At 36.2% G+C, this 16,371-nt stretch overlaps 1 protein-coding gene across 11 annotated transcripts; it reads left to right on the plus strand.

The window, feature by feature from the left end:
• Positions 1-4,442: 4,442 nt before the first annotated feature.
• LOC109157573 (DNA mismatch repair protein MSH5) lies at positions 4,443-16,030 on the plus strand. Of its 11 annotated transcripts, none has more exons than XM_019305420.1 (35): positions 4,444-4,612; positions 4,738-4,790; positions 5,274-5,305; positions 5,544-5,638; positions 5,906-5,986; positions 6,066-6,138; positions 6,597-6,660; positions 7,525-7,679; positions 7,785-7,886; positions 7,982-8,009; positions 8,108-8,139; positions 8,222-8,279; positions 8,521-8,607; positions 9,016-9,072; positions 9,172-9,273; positions 9,354-9,398; positions 10,156-10,233; positions 10,302-10,352; positions 10,437-10,518; positions 11,107-11,180; positions 11,271-11,370; positions 11,635-11,731; positions 11,841-11,930; positions 12,056-12,120; positions 12,204-12,271; positions 12,354-12,430; positions 12,611-12,697; positions 13,214-13,275; positions 13,551-13,612; positions 14,146-14,202; positions 14,318-14,403; positions 14,697-14,728; positions 14,814-14,837; positions 15,558-15,673; positions 15,762-16,030. In XM_019305420.1, the coding sequence occupies exons 1-35, from the start codon at positions 4,534-4,536 to the stop codon at positions 15,792-15,794; spliced, it is 2,484 nt and encodes an 827-aa protein (XP_019160965.1). In that variant the 5' UTR covers positions 4,444-4,533; the 3' UTR covers positions 15,795-16,030. The 11 variants fall into 11 exon arrangements, 6 of the variants coding, with proteins under 6 accessions (XP_019160965.1, XP_019160962.1, XP_019160964.1 ...); XM_019305417.1 differs by having other exon boundaries at positions 4,445-4,612; positions 15,773-16,030; XM_019305419.1 differs by having other exon boundaries at positions 4,445-4,612; positions 12,234-12,271; positions 15,773-16,030.
• Positions 16,031-16,371: the final 341 nt, after the last annotated feature.

A 16,371-nucleotide genomic window follows, 5' to 3' on the forward strand; every position in this document is an offset into this window, starting at 1 on the left:
TATTATTAATTTTACGGTTTAATGTTTAAAATTTATGTTTACAGTGTATGGTTGGATGTGAATTTCAAGAATGGTTTGGCCCCCTAATGTGTTATAGATTAAAGAAAATAATTCCCGGATTATTAAAGCGAATTAATCGAAACGAGCAAAAAATTGAGAGGTTACGTGCAATTGCCAGAAGTGGCGATGTGGCTCTCCTATGAACTTACAACTTTTCGCAATGCGTTAAATCGAAGGAGGAGGAGAAACCGAATCACTATGTTGAGAAATTCGGCCGGGGAGTGTATTAACGATGCACAGCAGATGGGAGGAATTATAATGGATTATTTTTCCACGCTGTTTACTACTAATGAAGGGGATATGCAACCAGTCTTGGATTGTCTTGAGAGTCGTATTGATGAGACTCAAAATGCGAAGCTGCTTCGACACATCAAGGAGGAGGAGGTCAAAGGGGCTCTTTTCACAATGCATCCGGATAAATCACCGGGCCCTGATGGCCTCTCTCCAGCTTTTTTCCAGACTTATTGGGCGATTCTGGGACCTGAGGTAGTCTCTTTTTGCCATCTTTTTATGGTTAATGGTACTCTTCCTATGCATGTCAATGATACACATATTGTCTTGATCCCGAAATGTAAATCCCCTGAGGTCATGTCTGAGTTCCGGCCCATTGCTTTATGTAATGTAGTGTACCGAATAGTTGCGAAAGTTTTGGCAACCAGGTTGCGTGGTCTGTTAGATTCCATAATATCCCCTGCCCAAAGTGTTTTCATTCATGGTCGGTCAATTGTCGACAATGTGCGTATTGCTTTTGAGCCAGCCCACTGTTTAAAACGCCAATCGGGGAAAAGGGGGGCCTATGGGGCTTTAAAAGTGGATATGAGTAAAGCCTATGATCGAGTGGAATGGGGTTTTCTGTGTCAAGTGCTTGTGAAAATGGGGTTTAGTGATCAATGGGTGAGGTTAATGCGAGAGTGTGTGACAACTGTTCATTACTCGGTTCTGGTTGATGGGAGGGAATTGGGCCCAATAGTTCCCGGTATGGGGCTTAGACAAGGGGATCTGCTATCTCCGTACCTGTTTATTCTAGTGGCGGAGTGCCTAAGTGCAATGTTGAGGGTTCGGGAGGAGGAGGGAGCCATACATGGGTTGAGGGTAGCAAGAGGAGCTCCGACAATTTCTCACATTTTTTTCGCAGATGATTGTCTCTTTCTGTTTAAGGCAAATAATTTTGAAGCAGAGGTGATAAATGATGTTCTAAAAGAGTATGGGAGGGCCAGTGGCCAAGAGGTCAATTTTGGCAAAACATCGATTGTCTTTGGGAGAAACGTTCATCGGGAGGATAAGGAGGCTGTTTGCGCGACCTTAGGGATCCGCGAGCAGCAATGCCAGGGGAAGTATTTGGGGCTGCCAAGGTATGTGGGAAGAAAAAAGAGAGAAATTCTAGGGTTTATTCGAGAGAGGCTTAGGGCTCGGGTGATGCAATGGGGAAACCGATTCTTATCTAGAGGAGGCAGGGAGGTTCTTTTGAAAACAGTGCTCCAAAGTATACCTAACTATGCAATGAATGTTTTTCTTCTACCCATGGGATTGAGTGATGAGATAGAACGAATTATGAATTCATTCTGGTGGGGGTGCGAGAGAAGGGAACGAGGGGGAATAAGGTGGAGTAGGTGGAGCGAGTTGTGTGTACCAAAACGATATGGGGGTATGGGTTTCTGAAGGGTCCGAGAGATGAATCTTGCTATGTTAGGCAAGCAGGGGTGGAATTTCCTTACAAAACCCGAAGCTTTGGTGACTAAGGTATTTAAAGCAAGATATTTCCCGAGGTGCTCTTTTTTAGAGGCAAAGAAAGGCTCTAACCCATCCTTTGTATGGTCGAGTATCCGAGAGACTCAGAATCTGGTGACACAGGGGGCATGGTGGAGAATTGGGAACGGGGAAGTGGTGAGAATCTGGAGTGATCCCTGGCTCCCCGATGAGACTAACCCATATATTGTTACTCCGAAACCAGAATATTTGGGGGATCCATGTGTGAGCTCTTTGTTATGTGTGAACTCTAGGCACTAGGACCATGGGGTTTTGAGGGATATCTTATGTGAGAGGGATGTTAAGCAAGTTTTGAGTACACCTTTATCTTCTGGAGGGGGGGGGGGGGGTGGGGGCGATTTACTGTATTGGCATATGGAGCAAGATGATATTTATTTTGTTAAAAGTGTTTATAGGCTTATTTCAAGGGAGTGGGGGCACGGGGAAGGGGTAGTGTGGAGGGGGTTGTGGCGCTTGCGAATTCCCCCAAAAGTTAAATGTTTTTTTCTGGAATATGTGTACTTTACGACTACCGACAAAAGACGCTCTCTTGACTAAGCGGGTTCAATGTGATCCAATTTGTGTGTTATGTGGTAAGGCAAATGAGAGCATTGTTCATCTTTTTGCCAATTGTGAATTTGCAAAGTATTGTTGGCTGCATGTAAATGATGACTGGGCAATGTGTTATGTTGAGTCATTTTCTGAATGGTTAGAGGAGATGTGGACTGCCTTACCGGGTGTGATGCTTGAGCAGATGGTAATGGTGGCTTGGGCTATTTGGGAAGCTCGGAATGCTATGGTTTGGCAGCAGCGAAGTACAGATCCTGGAACTATTGTTCATCATGCGCTGTGCTCAGAATTGGCGGCAATGCAATGAAAATGTTGACCCTCTTGTGCAGCCCATGGCGCTGCCTCACCGAACGCTACAATCGGCCGAAATGCTCCCTGATGAGGTGAGGATTAAAATTGATATTGCCATGGACCATGCAAATTACCGTATGGGGTTTGGGTGGTGTATTTATGATTGGGAGGGTTTTGTCCTTGGGGTAATCATGTTTGCTAAGGATGGTTTGTATACGGTTAAGGAGGCAGAGGCAATGGGGGCTAGGGAAGCGCTTAGTTGGATAAAGAACAAGGGGTGGACGAAGGCCGTTGTGGAGACGGATGCCCAAATTGTGACAAATGCATTGCTTGGAGGTGCAAATATTTCACCATTTGGTACTATTATTGATGATATACGGGAGCTGCTGTGTCAAAAGCCTTTGGTTACCTATCGCTACATACATCGTAGTAACAATATGCAGGCTCATTGTTTAGCTAAAAGAGCTCTTAGTTACATAGGAGATGGCAGAATTGAATTGTTTGATTATATCACTCGTTTTCTGAGTGGCCTCTCTTGTAACAGTTCCAACTCAAATTAATATACTGGTTTTGGCTTGTTTTCAAAAAAAAAAAAAAAAAAAAAAAAAAAAAAAAAAAAGAACTTACAACTTTGACAATAGAAGATGGTTTTGGTTTAGGTTAAATTATATATTTTGTGGTAATTGTAGTAACCATGTTTAGATTCATAGTGAAATCTTTGCCTTGGGAAGTTTGTAGATGAAGTTGAAGATAAACTTTTTTGGCCTTCCAGTTGATTATCCCATATTTTGATTGCAGATTGATGAGAGCAAAAACCTAATTTGAAGAAAAACGTGCGCAGATTACTGAAAGGGAGTAGCAAATTTATTAAATTGGAGTGCAAAGCTTGAATTATCCATTTTACCCGTCATTTTAACACATACTTCACGCCAAAGCTAACGGGTGACCATTTTGACTTAAACTTTAATAATTGAAAGACCACTTTGGGTGCAATTAAAGGCAATTTATATCCTACACCACGACGCGCGTTGCACTGTGCACCCAGATGCAAATGACGTCGTTTTAATTTTTTTATTTTATTTTTTTTAAATTTCTCACCCCAGTGTATGGCAGTTAATTTTTCTTTAAAAAAAACCCATGTTCAAAAATGTACATAATGTTATACTAGAATACACATAATTGTATACATGAATGTACATAATTATATAACAAAATATACATACTCTTTTTAAAAGATAATACACATAATCTAACATAATACATAATAAACATAAACATAAACTTTTAACATAATACACATCAACTCTTAACATAATACACACAAATTTTCTGATTCGGATGTACATAATTGTATAAAAAGAATGTACATAATTGTATACAAAAATGTACATAACTGTATGAACAAATATACATAATTGTGTGAACAAATATACATAATCACAGCAACTTCCTTCACAGCAACTTCCTACCGCGCCTCCTAAAATGACGTCGTTTTGGGAGGCGCGCGGCGCACAGTGCTACGCGCACCGTAGTGTAGGGTATAACGATTGACAATTAAAAGTTAAGGAACCAATTTAAGAAAATGTCTAAAATGAAATTTTAGAAATTAACCGAAAATATAAATAGTCAACAACTATTATTATTATTTTTTTTTTTTTGAAAACCTTCAACAACTAAATTTGATATGTGTTGAAAAGTGAAATTTTTTCATTTTTTCATTTATGAAATACGAGTATGAATGTATGATTTATATTCGGCATAATCCAAACCCGGGGGAAAAGACATTTAAACTGGACTCCATCTTTCTCCATTGACGACACTCCTCAGACTCTCCCCTCTCTCCCTCTCTCTTCCCTCAAGCTACTAATGGAAGCATCGTCAGTGTCCGGAGCTCGGAACCCCTTCTGTTCTGCGGAGGCAAGCGCGGCTGATTCCTCTGCTCAAGGTACCACCATCACGAACCACCTGATAGTGAAAAATGATTGTGCTTCTTAGTTGTTACACGCAAATACACTAACGATATCACATATAATGTTGCTGATTTCTCAAAATTTAATTTGATAATGATAGAAGATTTTCGCGAGCCATCTCCGGATTCCTTAGAGAATGAAAACACGTTGGAGGTACATATTATCTGCACCGACGAAATATATGCATATTTGTTTGTATCTCAATATGTATCCAGCTGCAGAGTATATATTTGTGCGTCATATGTATATGTATATGCATATAATATTCTTTCATTGTTGTTGGAAGTAATGGATTGCATCTTCGAAATATGAATCAAGTCAAAATTAAATTGAAGTTGAATTTATTCTTGTTCAATTATGGTTCTGAGATGATATTTTGAAGCTTCTAATACAACTAGCATTATATCATTTGCTAAGTTATTGCATCAGATGATTCAGATCCCACATACTACACTAAAGAGAAACCCCTATTCCATCTTAAGCCGACTCTATGATGAATAGAAGTGTAGTAGAATTGAAGGAGAATAGTCTATGATGTTTAGCTTTTATTTATTTATTTATTATTTTTTTTTTACAGAATTTCCTTAATATAATAATAACAACAGCAATAATAACAAAATTTCACTGTGGCTGCAGGTCTATATGGCGTGTATCATGCATGGTCATAGGTGAGTCTATCATTTTCAGAAGTTCATTTTATGAGTGAATTGTGTAAATGAAAATTTTACTATGCTCCCTATTATACCTCTATTTTGTCTCCACATTCTCTTCATGCGATATCAGAAAAAAAATTGTTTTCTTTCTTCTGTTTCAATTTTTGACTTAAAATGTTTAGTCAAATGCTTGTTATGGAGCAGTATTTCATTTTCTGACCAATAATTCTTGATTAATTGAATTTATTTGCAGAATTGGAGTTTCCTATTATGACTCCAGCATACGCCAACTCTATGTAATGGAAATTTGGGAAGATGGGAGTAAAGATTTTCCCTTACTTGATATGAGTATGGACTTTTACTTCATTGAAAGTGCTAAATTTTGCTTCCTCATAGAATATTGAGTGCTATATATCTGATGAAACCTGACATACAGTACCAAATTGGCATCCTTGTTTGCATATAAGGCCTACTTTTTACTCAATGTTTTTGCTTTCATTATGAAGCAACTAGTTACTAAAACATTCAGTTGAGAAAAATGCTCTTGCAACATGTTTTGCTTGCAGTTTGATGTGTCTTTGGCAGTTTTTCTCATTAAGTCTGTCTCTGGTTCAGTAAAATACCAAGTCCAGCCTGGAGTCATCTACACCAGTACAAAAAGTGAGGAGTCTTTCTTGGCTGCCTTACAGAGATGCGGTAAGTTGCTAAATATGTGAATGACTATTCAAAATCCAACTTTTGCACAAAAAATATTTATTTGTTTATGGTGCTACAGACAATACAAGTGAGGCTGCCACTGTAAAGCTGGTAAAAAGTTCATTATTCAGCTATGAGCAAGCATGGCACAGGTGTGGAGACATTACTAGAAAGATGCACCTAAGTGCATACTACTATGACTATTGCTATTCTAATGTACTTCTCTAAGGATATATCTGTATCATCATATACTTGTAGTTGCAGTCATTTGGTTCTAATCCATCCTCCTAGTGAGGGAAGAATTGCTTTTGCTGATTTGGCAATGGATAATTAAAAGTTACTTCCGAAAATCTGCCCAAAGAAAACCAAATTACAAATTACATTGATTGAACCATTTGGATTTATTGTGCTCTCTCTCTCTTTCCTTCACTCTCTATGACCTATGTATGAACTGAGTAGTGAAACTAAAAGGGTCTTATACTTAATTTGGAATTATACTATACTCCTGTGTTATGTTTCAATGGATTAAATCCTCTCCTTTTCTTAGTCTTTCCTACTTGAAAATATCTCTGTTTTTTTTTTTTTTTTTTTTTTTTTTTTGGGTTCACAGATTGATGTACCTTCAGGTCACAGGAATGGATGATAGCTTAAATATCAAAGAGAGAATTTCCTTTGTGAGTTAATTAATTACATTCTTGATTATGCTTAGATATCATCTATAGGCTCTTTATTTGCTTCTGTTGTAATCTTTGAAGTCAGGGATGACTCCTAAATGAGATGGACAGGGTAATTTTGTTACAATAAATTACAACTTGATAGTCAGTGACTTTAAAGATGTATGGAGGTATGACCTGAAGTGATTAACCATTGCATGTCAGGAAATAGTCATCTGGTTAATAATTTAAAATGACTAATCCATGCACTAAAAGTTGTATGCTACCAATTTTATTACGCTTTTTTTTTTTTTTTTTACCCAAGTACTTGAAAGAACAAAAATAGTCTGTGCATGAGAATGAAGCATTTTCATAAAAGAGAAATCACATTGTACATTCTCAAGATGGTAGCTGTTTTGCTGCTATAATGCACTTTTTGAATCAATACCAGTTACAGTATGGGTCTAGTTTAGGAAACTCAGCCCACTAGCTGTGCAAGATAGTTTCTATGGAATATATTCCTTTGATCATAATCACCATATACTTTTGAACCATGAGAGCAGTCTGCTTGCCGGTGGATATCTCCTTATTGTCTTCACTGTTATAATCTTAGATTGGGCTAGAGTCACTCAATTGGGCTATAATGCACATGGGCCAAACCACACTAAAAGATTGAATCCAACCAATTAGTTAAGCTAACCCATGGCCTTATAAATCCATATATTCTCTCTTATTTTATCAATGTGGGACTCTTTACACTATTCATGTTGCATAGTACCTTTATTTTGTTTGGTACTGTTTGAACCAAAGACACAATCTATTGAAGTGGGAACCTGTTGGTATAACATGATCTTCCATGTGCTTTCTTCATTTGGACTACTGTAGCTGAGTTCAATGATGGACATTAGCAGTGATGTTCAAGTGCGTGCAAGTGGAGGGCTTCTTGCAATATTGGAGGATGAAAGGATAATTGATGTTCATGAACAGAATGAATTTGAAAATGCATCTATTGCAGTTGACTCAGTCAGTGAAATTTCATTGTATCTTTTGCGTGGGTGTAAAAAATTAGCTCTCCTTCATATTCTACATATGTTCTCTGATGTCAACTATGTTTTTAAGTTGTGTGCCATAACACTCACATCTAGAAACAAATTTTTGAAAGTTGATTCTGCTGCTCTTGAGGCATTGCAAATATTCCAAATAGACAAACATCCTAGCCATATGGGGATTGGAAGAGCAAAAGAGGGGTAAATCTCAATTCTTATGTTATGCTTTGTATGTTTTGTTTGCAAACTAAAAGTGTGTGTGTGTTTTTTTTAATTTTTTTTTATTTTTATTACAGGTTCTCTGTATTTGGGATGATGAATAAGGTTGAGGAAGCTGATTTTTATTTGCAGTTATTTCATTCTTGTGATTGCTGAACTACAGGAAGAAAAACATTACATTTATTTCTATTTACTTTTTTCAGTGTGTTACACCAATGGGCAGACGTCTCTTAAGGTAACTGGTTGAGAAAGTTTGATATCACTTCTTAATTTATCAGTACCTGAGGTGTTCCTCCTAACAATTTTGTTTTTATCAGGAACTGGTTTCTGAGGCCCATACTGGATCTTGATGACTTAAATGCTCGGCTTGATGCTGTATTCTTGGCATAACTGAAATTCAATTTGGTTTTGTTATGGACCCAACCCATTGACTTTTAAGGCTGGATCATATTGACTTCAGTGGTTTTAGTGAGATATGGTTGAAATAGGGTTTCTTAGAATTTTCATTACATTGCTTAGCGATGAACTATCAGTGTCCATAAAATGCTGTTTATAATTTTCTAGTTTGCCCTATGTTTTATTCTTCAAAGTGCACGTTTTCCTTTATTTGATGAAGATATCCTTCCTCTTGTTTGCTGAAGAACTATCTGTTTCCTTACGTGAAACATTGAAGTCTGTGAAAGATGTTCCCTGTATACTCAAGGTTTGATAGAAATATTCTTTTCTGTATATTTTCCTTGTATAAATGCTTGTATTCCATATGTATAGTTTGCTACGTACTGATGAGTAGTTCTAACAGGTCATTATCTTATCCTTGAATTGGACAAATCATGTTACCTTACCTTATTTACATTCTAAAAGATTAATACTACTTCACTTGCATATGCTCAGTTGAAGTTTATCAAAAAAGATGTTCTATTGTTTCAATGTATTTGTCTTAAATTGTTGGCATTCGCATTTGATTAACCAGTTTTGGAAATCCTATTAGTGTTCCATTATCATTCTTGCTACAAGTTCAATCCTATCTCTACTGGTAATTTTTCTACGTTTTCCATGAAGATCTTACTTTAGCTCTCTCTCTCTCTCTCTCTCTCTCTCATGCCACTGGAAGAAATTCAACTCCCCAAGTTGTACATGTACAAGTACGGACTGGGCTGCATTTCTTAAGGTAGACCAGCAATTTTCTGATTTTCTTCAGTTTAAATGATCTAGCATTTGTTCCTTCCATACATTGCATTTTCAACATCTGACGTTTTAGTTTCTCCAGAGCATTTGCTCACTCTTGCATATCAACAAAATCTTTGAAGTGGGCATTTCTGAAGATCTTCGAGAACAGTTGAAGTATTTGAACTTAGGTATTGTTAAGAAGGTATTAGCTTAGGTCTCAACTTTTCCTTCATTGTATAACTTCTTTAGTTTGTTAGTTCACAGAGTTCTAACATTTTGCAGGCTGGTGATCACCTTTCAAGTGATCTGGCATTTATTTGTGAACTGGTTAGCTATTTTTCCTTTATTCTTTTATTATTGCATGATATTCAAGGCACCTTGGAGCAGTTTTCTCTTCACTGCAGTCATGAATTCATATTAGAACTTCAGTATTACTTCAGATGCATGTGTTACAGAGATTTTCATATACATATGCAAACTTGACTCTATAAAGTATTAAAGTGCAGAATGTGCTTTTCCTGTATTAATCCTCACAAGAATTTTTGGAGTGGGATGAGCAACTGATATCTGATTTTTGAAAGTTGAAACAAGTACTTCTTATATATTATTAAAGAACATTGCTTGGGAAGTTTTGATTAGAACTCTCATCATAAGTTTACCTTAGAAGTTTTATTCTAGTGTTCTAATCATTTGCTAAGTTTTGTTATGATGGTTAGGTTTGTCATTATCTAGCTTTCACACTTGTCTTTGTTGTGTCAATATCTATGCTCTTCATAATAAATATATATTAAGGAGCATTGTTTCGGAACTTTTGATTGGAAGTGACCTCAAAGCTCTACCTTTGAAGTTTAATTCTTGTTTGTAGTCACTTGCTCATTATGCTATTACCCTCACATACATTTTTCATCTTTGCCTTGCTTTAGCTCTTTCCTTCAATGGGTCTCTGTCTATCCTCTTCATTGTTATGCTTCTACAATTTTCTTTTACTAGCTTTATATTTTTCGTTTACTTGAAAGTTATGGTTTATGGATGACTAGTAGTAACTATATGACTGTTGACTTGTGAATCTGGATACGTTGTGCAGGTGATTGGTGTTCTTGATGTAAACAGAAGTAAACAGAAGGGTTATGAGACGATTGTGAAAGATGGCTTCTGTAATGAGGTGGAATTTTGCTAACTACTCTACATTTTAGTTGTTTTATTGTATTCATTTTGTTCACTCTGTTGCAGTTGGATGAGCTGAGGCAAATATATGAAGGATTGCCAGACTTTCTGGAAGAGGTCCTTGCTTTTATGTTTTCAGTTAATCAGTTTGACTGCAGAGAAATTTTGTATAGACAGGATTTGATATAGACTGTTCCACAGGTGTCATCATTGGAACTTGCAAGACTCCCTCGCATGGTTGGGGAAAATGGTCTCCCTTGTATTGTCTATATACATCAAATAGGTGTGTCTTCTACCAGTGATCATTTTGCTATTGCCTGTCTGCAATTTCTGTTTGAATAACATGCTATTCACTTGATTGGGAGTTCTTTGTCATTAGTAACCATCAATACTGATTGTGGTGACACTTCTTTTTTGACAAAGGAAATATAGTGGACATAACTTTTTGTGATACACTGGTACCTACCCATAGAATCAGATAAGTGGTAATGATTAGTTCATAAAAAAATGACAGCTTACATATAAAACAGAAGAGTATATACAGGCCTTCAGAAGTATGTAAAAGTATCTTGGGCCACCTATAAATCTGTATAAACTGTCAGAACTAGTAGTAACTAGAATTAGATTAACCCCCTTCCCCTCCCAAAGTATTTAAAAGGAAACTGAAACTATATCACATATGACATACCAAGTCTAGTTTTGTGACTACGCTGTGGCATTCCAGCATGGTGAGCTCATTTAAATATGTTTCACTGACGCTTTTTGTTTACACATCCATTATTGATGTATTGACAAAAAAGTGTTGTACTTCAATAAAGATTTTGTTGTAATATTTTATGTTTCCTTTCTTTTCTGTTTTGTTAACATACAGGCTACTTGTTGTGCATTTTCAATGAAAAACTCGATGAAGAAATGCAAGAGAAACTTCCTGATTTTGAGTTTGCTGTATGTCACTTGGCCAATTTCTACTACTGATTACACATTCTGCAGTTGTAACATGCTTATCTGCACCAATGCTGTTGGTTGATTTCATAGTTTCTTGATGAGGATGGAGATACCAAGAAGTTCTTTTACCGCACCTCAAAAACACGAGAATTGGATACTCTTCTTGGAGATATATACCATAAAATCCTGGGTATGCCTTAGTGGACACTCTGATGAAAATTTCCATATGGTGATCCTAATGGCTTTAGATTTATGAATATTTGTTGAATAAGAGGTAGAGGACTTGATTTCTTACCAAAAGAACAAAACTTCGTATGATTGTATGAGTATATATATAAGGTGAATGATGCTTTAATTTTTTATAGGTTCAAGTTGACGTGGAGTAATATATAATAATTCAAACTTGTTCTGGTTCCATACCTTTGTTTTTGTTTTTCATCTAAGTTGTATGTAGATATGGAGAGAGCAATTACAAGGGACCTTGTGTCACACATCCTGCAGTTTGTAGTGCCCATCCACAATGCTGTTAATTTTGCAGCTGAGCTTGATTGGTGAGAATTTCAATAATGGTATTTATGTTTCCTTGATTTTCTGAGTGAAATACCATATTTTTTGTTTTAGTTTAACTAACTTTCTGACAGTATATTGCCTTCCCTCTAGTCTCTTGTCATTAACATTGGTTGCTCGTCAAAACAATTATGCAAGGCCAACCTTGACTGCAGAAAATATTCTTGATATACATAATGGAAGGTGAGATTTCTTAAGTTGAATTTAGAGTACCTTGTTCTCACAATGTAGTAGCAATTTCAACTTTCAAATTAGTTTGGACCATTTGACACCCATATAAAAGGCCATGAAAATAGTCCTTTTGTCAGACATCTTTTGCAGGAAATGACAGTTGATACATTCATTCCCAATGATACAAAGATTTTAGATGAAGGTACTTGAAATTTTTCCTCTGAGATTGATCCATTAGAACAATGCATTTCCTGTAAGCATCACGTGTCATGCTGCTGGTTGTAGAATTTTCAGGAAAGGTTAATATTATCACAGGTCCTAATTATTCTGGTAAAAGTATCTATGTAAAGCAGGTGGGTGATGTCTCTGTCTTACATTTCTATGATATTTTGGTGTCTAATTATTATTGTTCTAATATGTTAAACATTTTCTTAGGTTGCTTTAATAGTTTTTCTTTCTCACATTGGAAGTTTTGTACCAGCTGAGGCAGCCACAGTGGGATTGACTGACAGGTACTGATATTTTCCCATCGTGTATAAATTAATTTATTTGTTACTTTTTATGTAATTATATGTGCATATTTATGAAACCAAATAGTCAATTCCTTCTCTAAATACCAATTAATTGATTTTGTTGAGAAGATTAATGAATTTTGTGAAATATAATTATAAGTAGCAAATTCTAAATGACAGGATATTTTGTGCAATGGGAACCAAGTTTATGACTGCTGAACAGTCGACATTTATGATTGATCTGCATCAAGTGGGAATGATGTTAAGGTATGCAACCGAATATATTCTTAAAGTCTAAGGGTTCTACAAAGAAGTTAAGTAATAAATGCTGAATAGGGACATGCTGAATGCTCTTTTTTAAAGAATCAAGTGAAAAACTGGCTTTTAAATACAGTCCTAATGTGATCCAAAGATAAAGGATAAAGAAATGGATAAAATGCTTAAAGTTGATGGTATTGGTGAGTTTTCTGCCAATATATATTGCTCCAGTAGCTATTAGTTAGGCCATGGCATATGAGCTATGTGTGCCACGTTGGAATGTTTAGATTATACAGAGTACTATAATAATGTCTAGGTTATGATAACATTAACATCATTATAAATATACTAGAATCAAAACATTATTGCCATAGCAGACCTAATAATTTTACTTCATACAATCTGAACTTCATTTATATAGTGCACCTAGCAAGCTAGGTGCGCCATAGCCTACCTAATAATTTACCTTTATTACTCATCTGTGCATTATCTTAATTCTTACACACATATACGTGAACATTACAGGCATGCAACTTCTCGATCCTTATGCTTGTTGGATGAATTTGGTAAAGGCACTCTTACTGAAGGTTGGTTTGAGTAGCAGTTTGACCCCATCAATCTCTCTATACTCCATTTCAAAATAAATCTATGACCTCATTGATTTATGTGCATGCTTTGTTTGGATACAATTTGCTATAAACTCGTATTATAGTTCCTTCAGTTTGTGCCTCAAAAAACTCTCTGCAAATATTAACCATTTGACTGGGACGATTCCAAACAATTTGGAAAAAAGTACTGCCCTTAGTTTTCTACTGTTATATAGAGGTATAAGTTCTATAACATATCTTATTCCTCATGTCAGATGGCATTGGTCTCCTTGGTGGAGTTATAAATCATTTTGTCTCATGTTATGACCCTCCAAAGGTCTGGAATTCCTTCCTCATTTTGTTATTTTCTGATAACTGCATATATTCTTGTCTGTCATTTAAATTTGTACCATGAAGGGAAAACCTTAGCTTAATGGTAAGATAGCTCAACCATAACCTGTGAATGTCACTGGTATGAGTCAGAAAAGCAGCCTCTATGCAAATACTGGGATACATCTGACCATGCCAATGTCCAACTCAACTACATAAGACCAGCATTTCTATGCATCTAAGTAGTTGCAGAAATCTTTGCTAAAAAACACGAGTTGATATTTTGTCACAATTTTTACTGTCAATGTTGCTTTTTTTACATTTTCTGGGAAAAGCTCATCTCTTTGTTACTTTGTAGTATCTCTCATCACTCTTAAATTACCATGTCCTAACCTACTTCCATTGAGAAGCCATAAAGTGATACAGGGCATTGTATCCTTACTAGAAAGCCTGAACTCACAAGTTCCTCTTGTTCAGCTTATCTGTTGACTTAAGTCTTTGCCAAAAAGTTTATATAATCGAAAGTCTCAAATTGAATAGCAGGTTCTGGTTTGTACTCACTTGACTGAGATATTTGACAGTGGATGCTTATTGGAGGTAGGATGTTACAACTTGCTGGTCACATCAGATATCAAGTTTTTTCCAATTTCTAGGTTGTAACACCATCTCAGGCCATTTTCTTAAATATTTTTTTTTTTTGTTTAAATTTCAGTCAGAAAGGATCAAATATTACAACATGAGTGTGTTAAGTCCCGAGAAAAATTCTGCAGATCTTGAAGATGTTGTATTCTTGTACAGGTATTCTAGTTTTACTTCGATGAATTTGTTAATATCATTTCTAGTGTCATCTTGGCATTTCCCTGCTATATAACTTCCATTCACAGTATATCTCTGCTACTCTGTTCAATTGTGAGAAGATTAGACCATAATAATATAATTATGTTGTATCATATTCATTCCTGCACCAAGTGATTTAGTTAAGATGCAGACTACATCATTAGTTTTACATACAAAGCTTCATTTGTCATTTATGAGTTTTGCCAAGATCATATATATATGAAAAATGACCCTGCATGTCCATTGTCTGGTAGGCTGGTTCCTGGTCGGGCACTTCTTAGCTTTGGTAAGTGTCTAATAGCAGTTTTGTATTGAAAGTTGTTTGTAGTTAGAGGTCTTATACTATCACTAAATACTTCAATTTGATGCAGGGTTACACTGTGCACAGCTTGCAGGTAGTTTTAGAAAAATCCCTTCAAACTCAATAATGCATAGGCTATGTTTGGCATAACTAGCTTAAAAGCTAGTAGCTAGTAGCTGGTAGCTTATTTTGAAACACTACTTAAAGCTAGTAGCTAGTAGCTGGTAGCTTATTTTGAAACACTACTTAAAGTAGCGTTTTAAAAGAGCTATTATTTTAAGTTTCTCATGTTTTATCAAACAGAGCTTATAGTTTATTTGTAGTTTAAAATAAACTATAAGCTCTAAAATAAGTTTTACCAAATAGAACCTTAAGCATCCAAACTTCAGCTTTACCAAATAGAACCTTAAGCATCCAAACTTCAGCTTTACCAAATAGAACCTTAAGCATCCAAACTTCATGAATTCATCTATTGAAACGTTCATGATATAGATCCGGTGCCCCCATACACCTCGTTTCTAAAATAGCAAACCAATCAATATGGGAACATACTGAGTTTAGTGATAAAAGTACACTACTCACATCTTATAAGTTCAGGTCCCTCTCTGTATTCAGAGGCAAGTTGTGTCCCTCCCCAGATATAGGAGCCTTGCATTGGATGAAAAAGCCAGATATATTTGCAGTGTTCCTGCTGACCTGGAACACCAACTTAGAATATACCACCCAGTCCTAATAGTTTAGAATCTACAAGTTCAACCTCAAATTTCAATAGAACATTATCCTCCAGTAAACTATCTTAATGTTATAAATGTAGGAATACCCGAGGATGTTGTGAAGCGAGCAGTGCTTGTTTTGGATGCTCTCAAAAATGAATGGCATGTTGAGCGGCTCTGTAGCGAAAATATATTGGTTCAGGATCAGCACTATAAGGTGATATATATACTGATATCCATCCAGTAATAGTATTTTTTTTGTTGGATTAATCTTTTATATAATTTGAAAACACACTTGTGTGGAGTTCAAATGCAGGATGCAGTGGAGAAGATGTTAGCCTTTGATGTAATGAATGAAGGAGACGTGCGCCACTTTTTCGAAAATATTTTTCCTTCCCAGTGCTAAGAGACATCTACATTTCTACAAGACATGAATCATCTATTTCAGACTGACTGCTCTTACAAACCCATGTATGGCTTAGGTCCTTTTGGACATCAAGGCATAGTATAGAAATGTAAATATTGGTTATTGGTAAAGCCATCTGCCCAAATTTCATCTAAGCTTCTTTGCCGACCAAGTACGAGTTGCCCATAACATGAAGAGAGTGGATGAGCATCCCATCAATGCATCTTAGTGTGATTTTTGAGAAAACAAGTTTATGTGGAGGAGAGAGGGTAAGGAGAGAGAAGAGAAAATAATAATAATAATAATAAGTCACCCTGCGAAGCATTGGTTTTTATCAGAAATATGGGACCTACCAAGGAAAACATCACTTCGCGCCCAGGTTATGTGAAACTCAACACAGCGTGGCGTTAATGTCGCTTTCCCCACCCCCCCCCCCCTCCCCTTTTTTTTTTGGTTTTCAGCTTTTTTTTTTTTTTTTTTTTTTCATTTTTCTCTTCACTCCCATCTTT

This window comes from Ipomoea nil, unplaced genomic scaffold, assembly GCF_001879475.1.
Source record: "Ipomoea nil cultivar Tokyo-kokei standard unplaced genomic scaffold, Asagao_1.1 scaffold2791, whole genome shotgun sequence".
Lineage (NCBI taxonomy): Eukaryota > Viridiplantae > Streptophyta > Magnoliopsida > Solanales > Convolvulaceae > Ipomoea > Ipomoea nil.

Coding starts and splice junctions, on each gene's coding strand:
- LOC109157573 (XM_019305417.1), top strand. CDS start 4,534: ATGGAAGCATCGTCAGTGTCCGGAGCTCGGAACCCCTTCTGTTCTGCG. Junction 8,608..9,015: donor ATGTTCCCTGTATACTCAAG/GTTTGATAGAAA, acceptor TGCCACTGGAAG/AAATTCAACTCCCCAAGTTG. Junction 12,431..12,610: donor ACAGTGGGATTGACTGACAG/GTACTGATATTT, acceptor TCTAAATGACAG/GATATTTTGTGCAATGGGAA.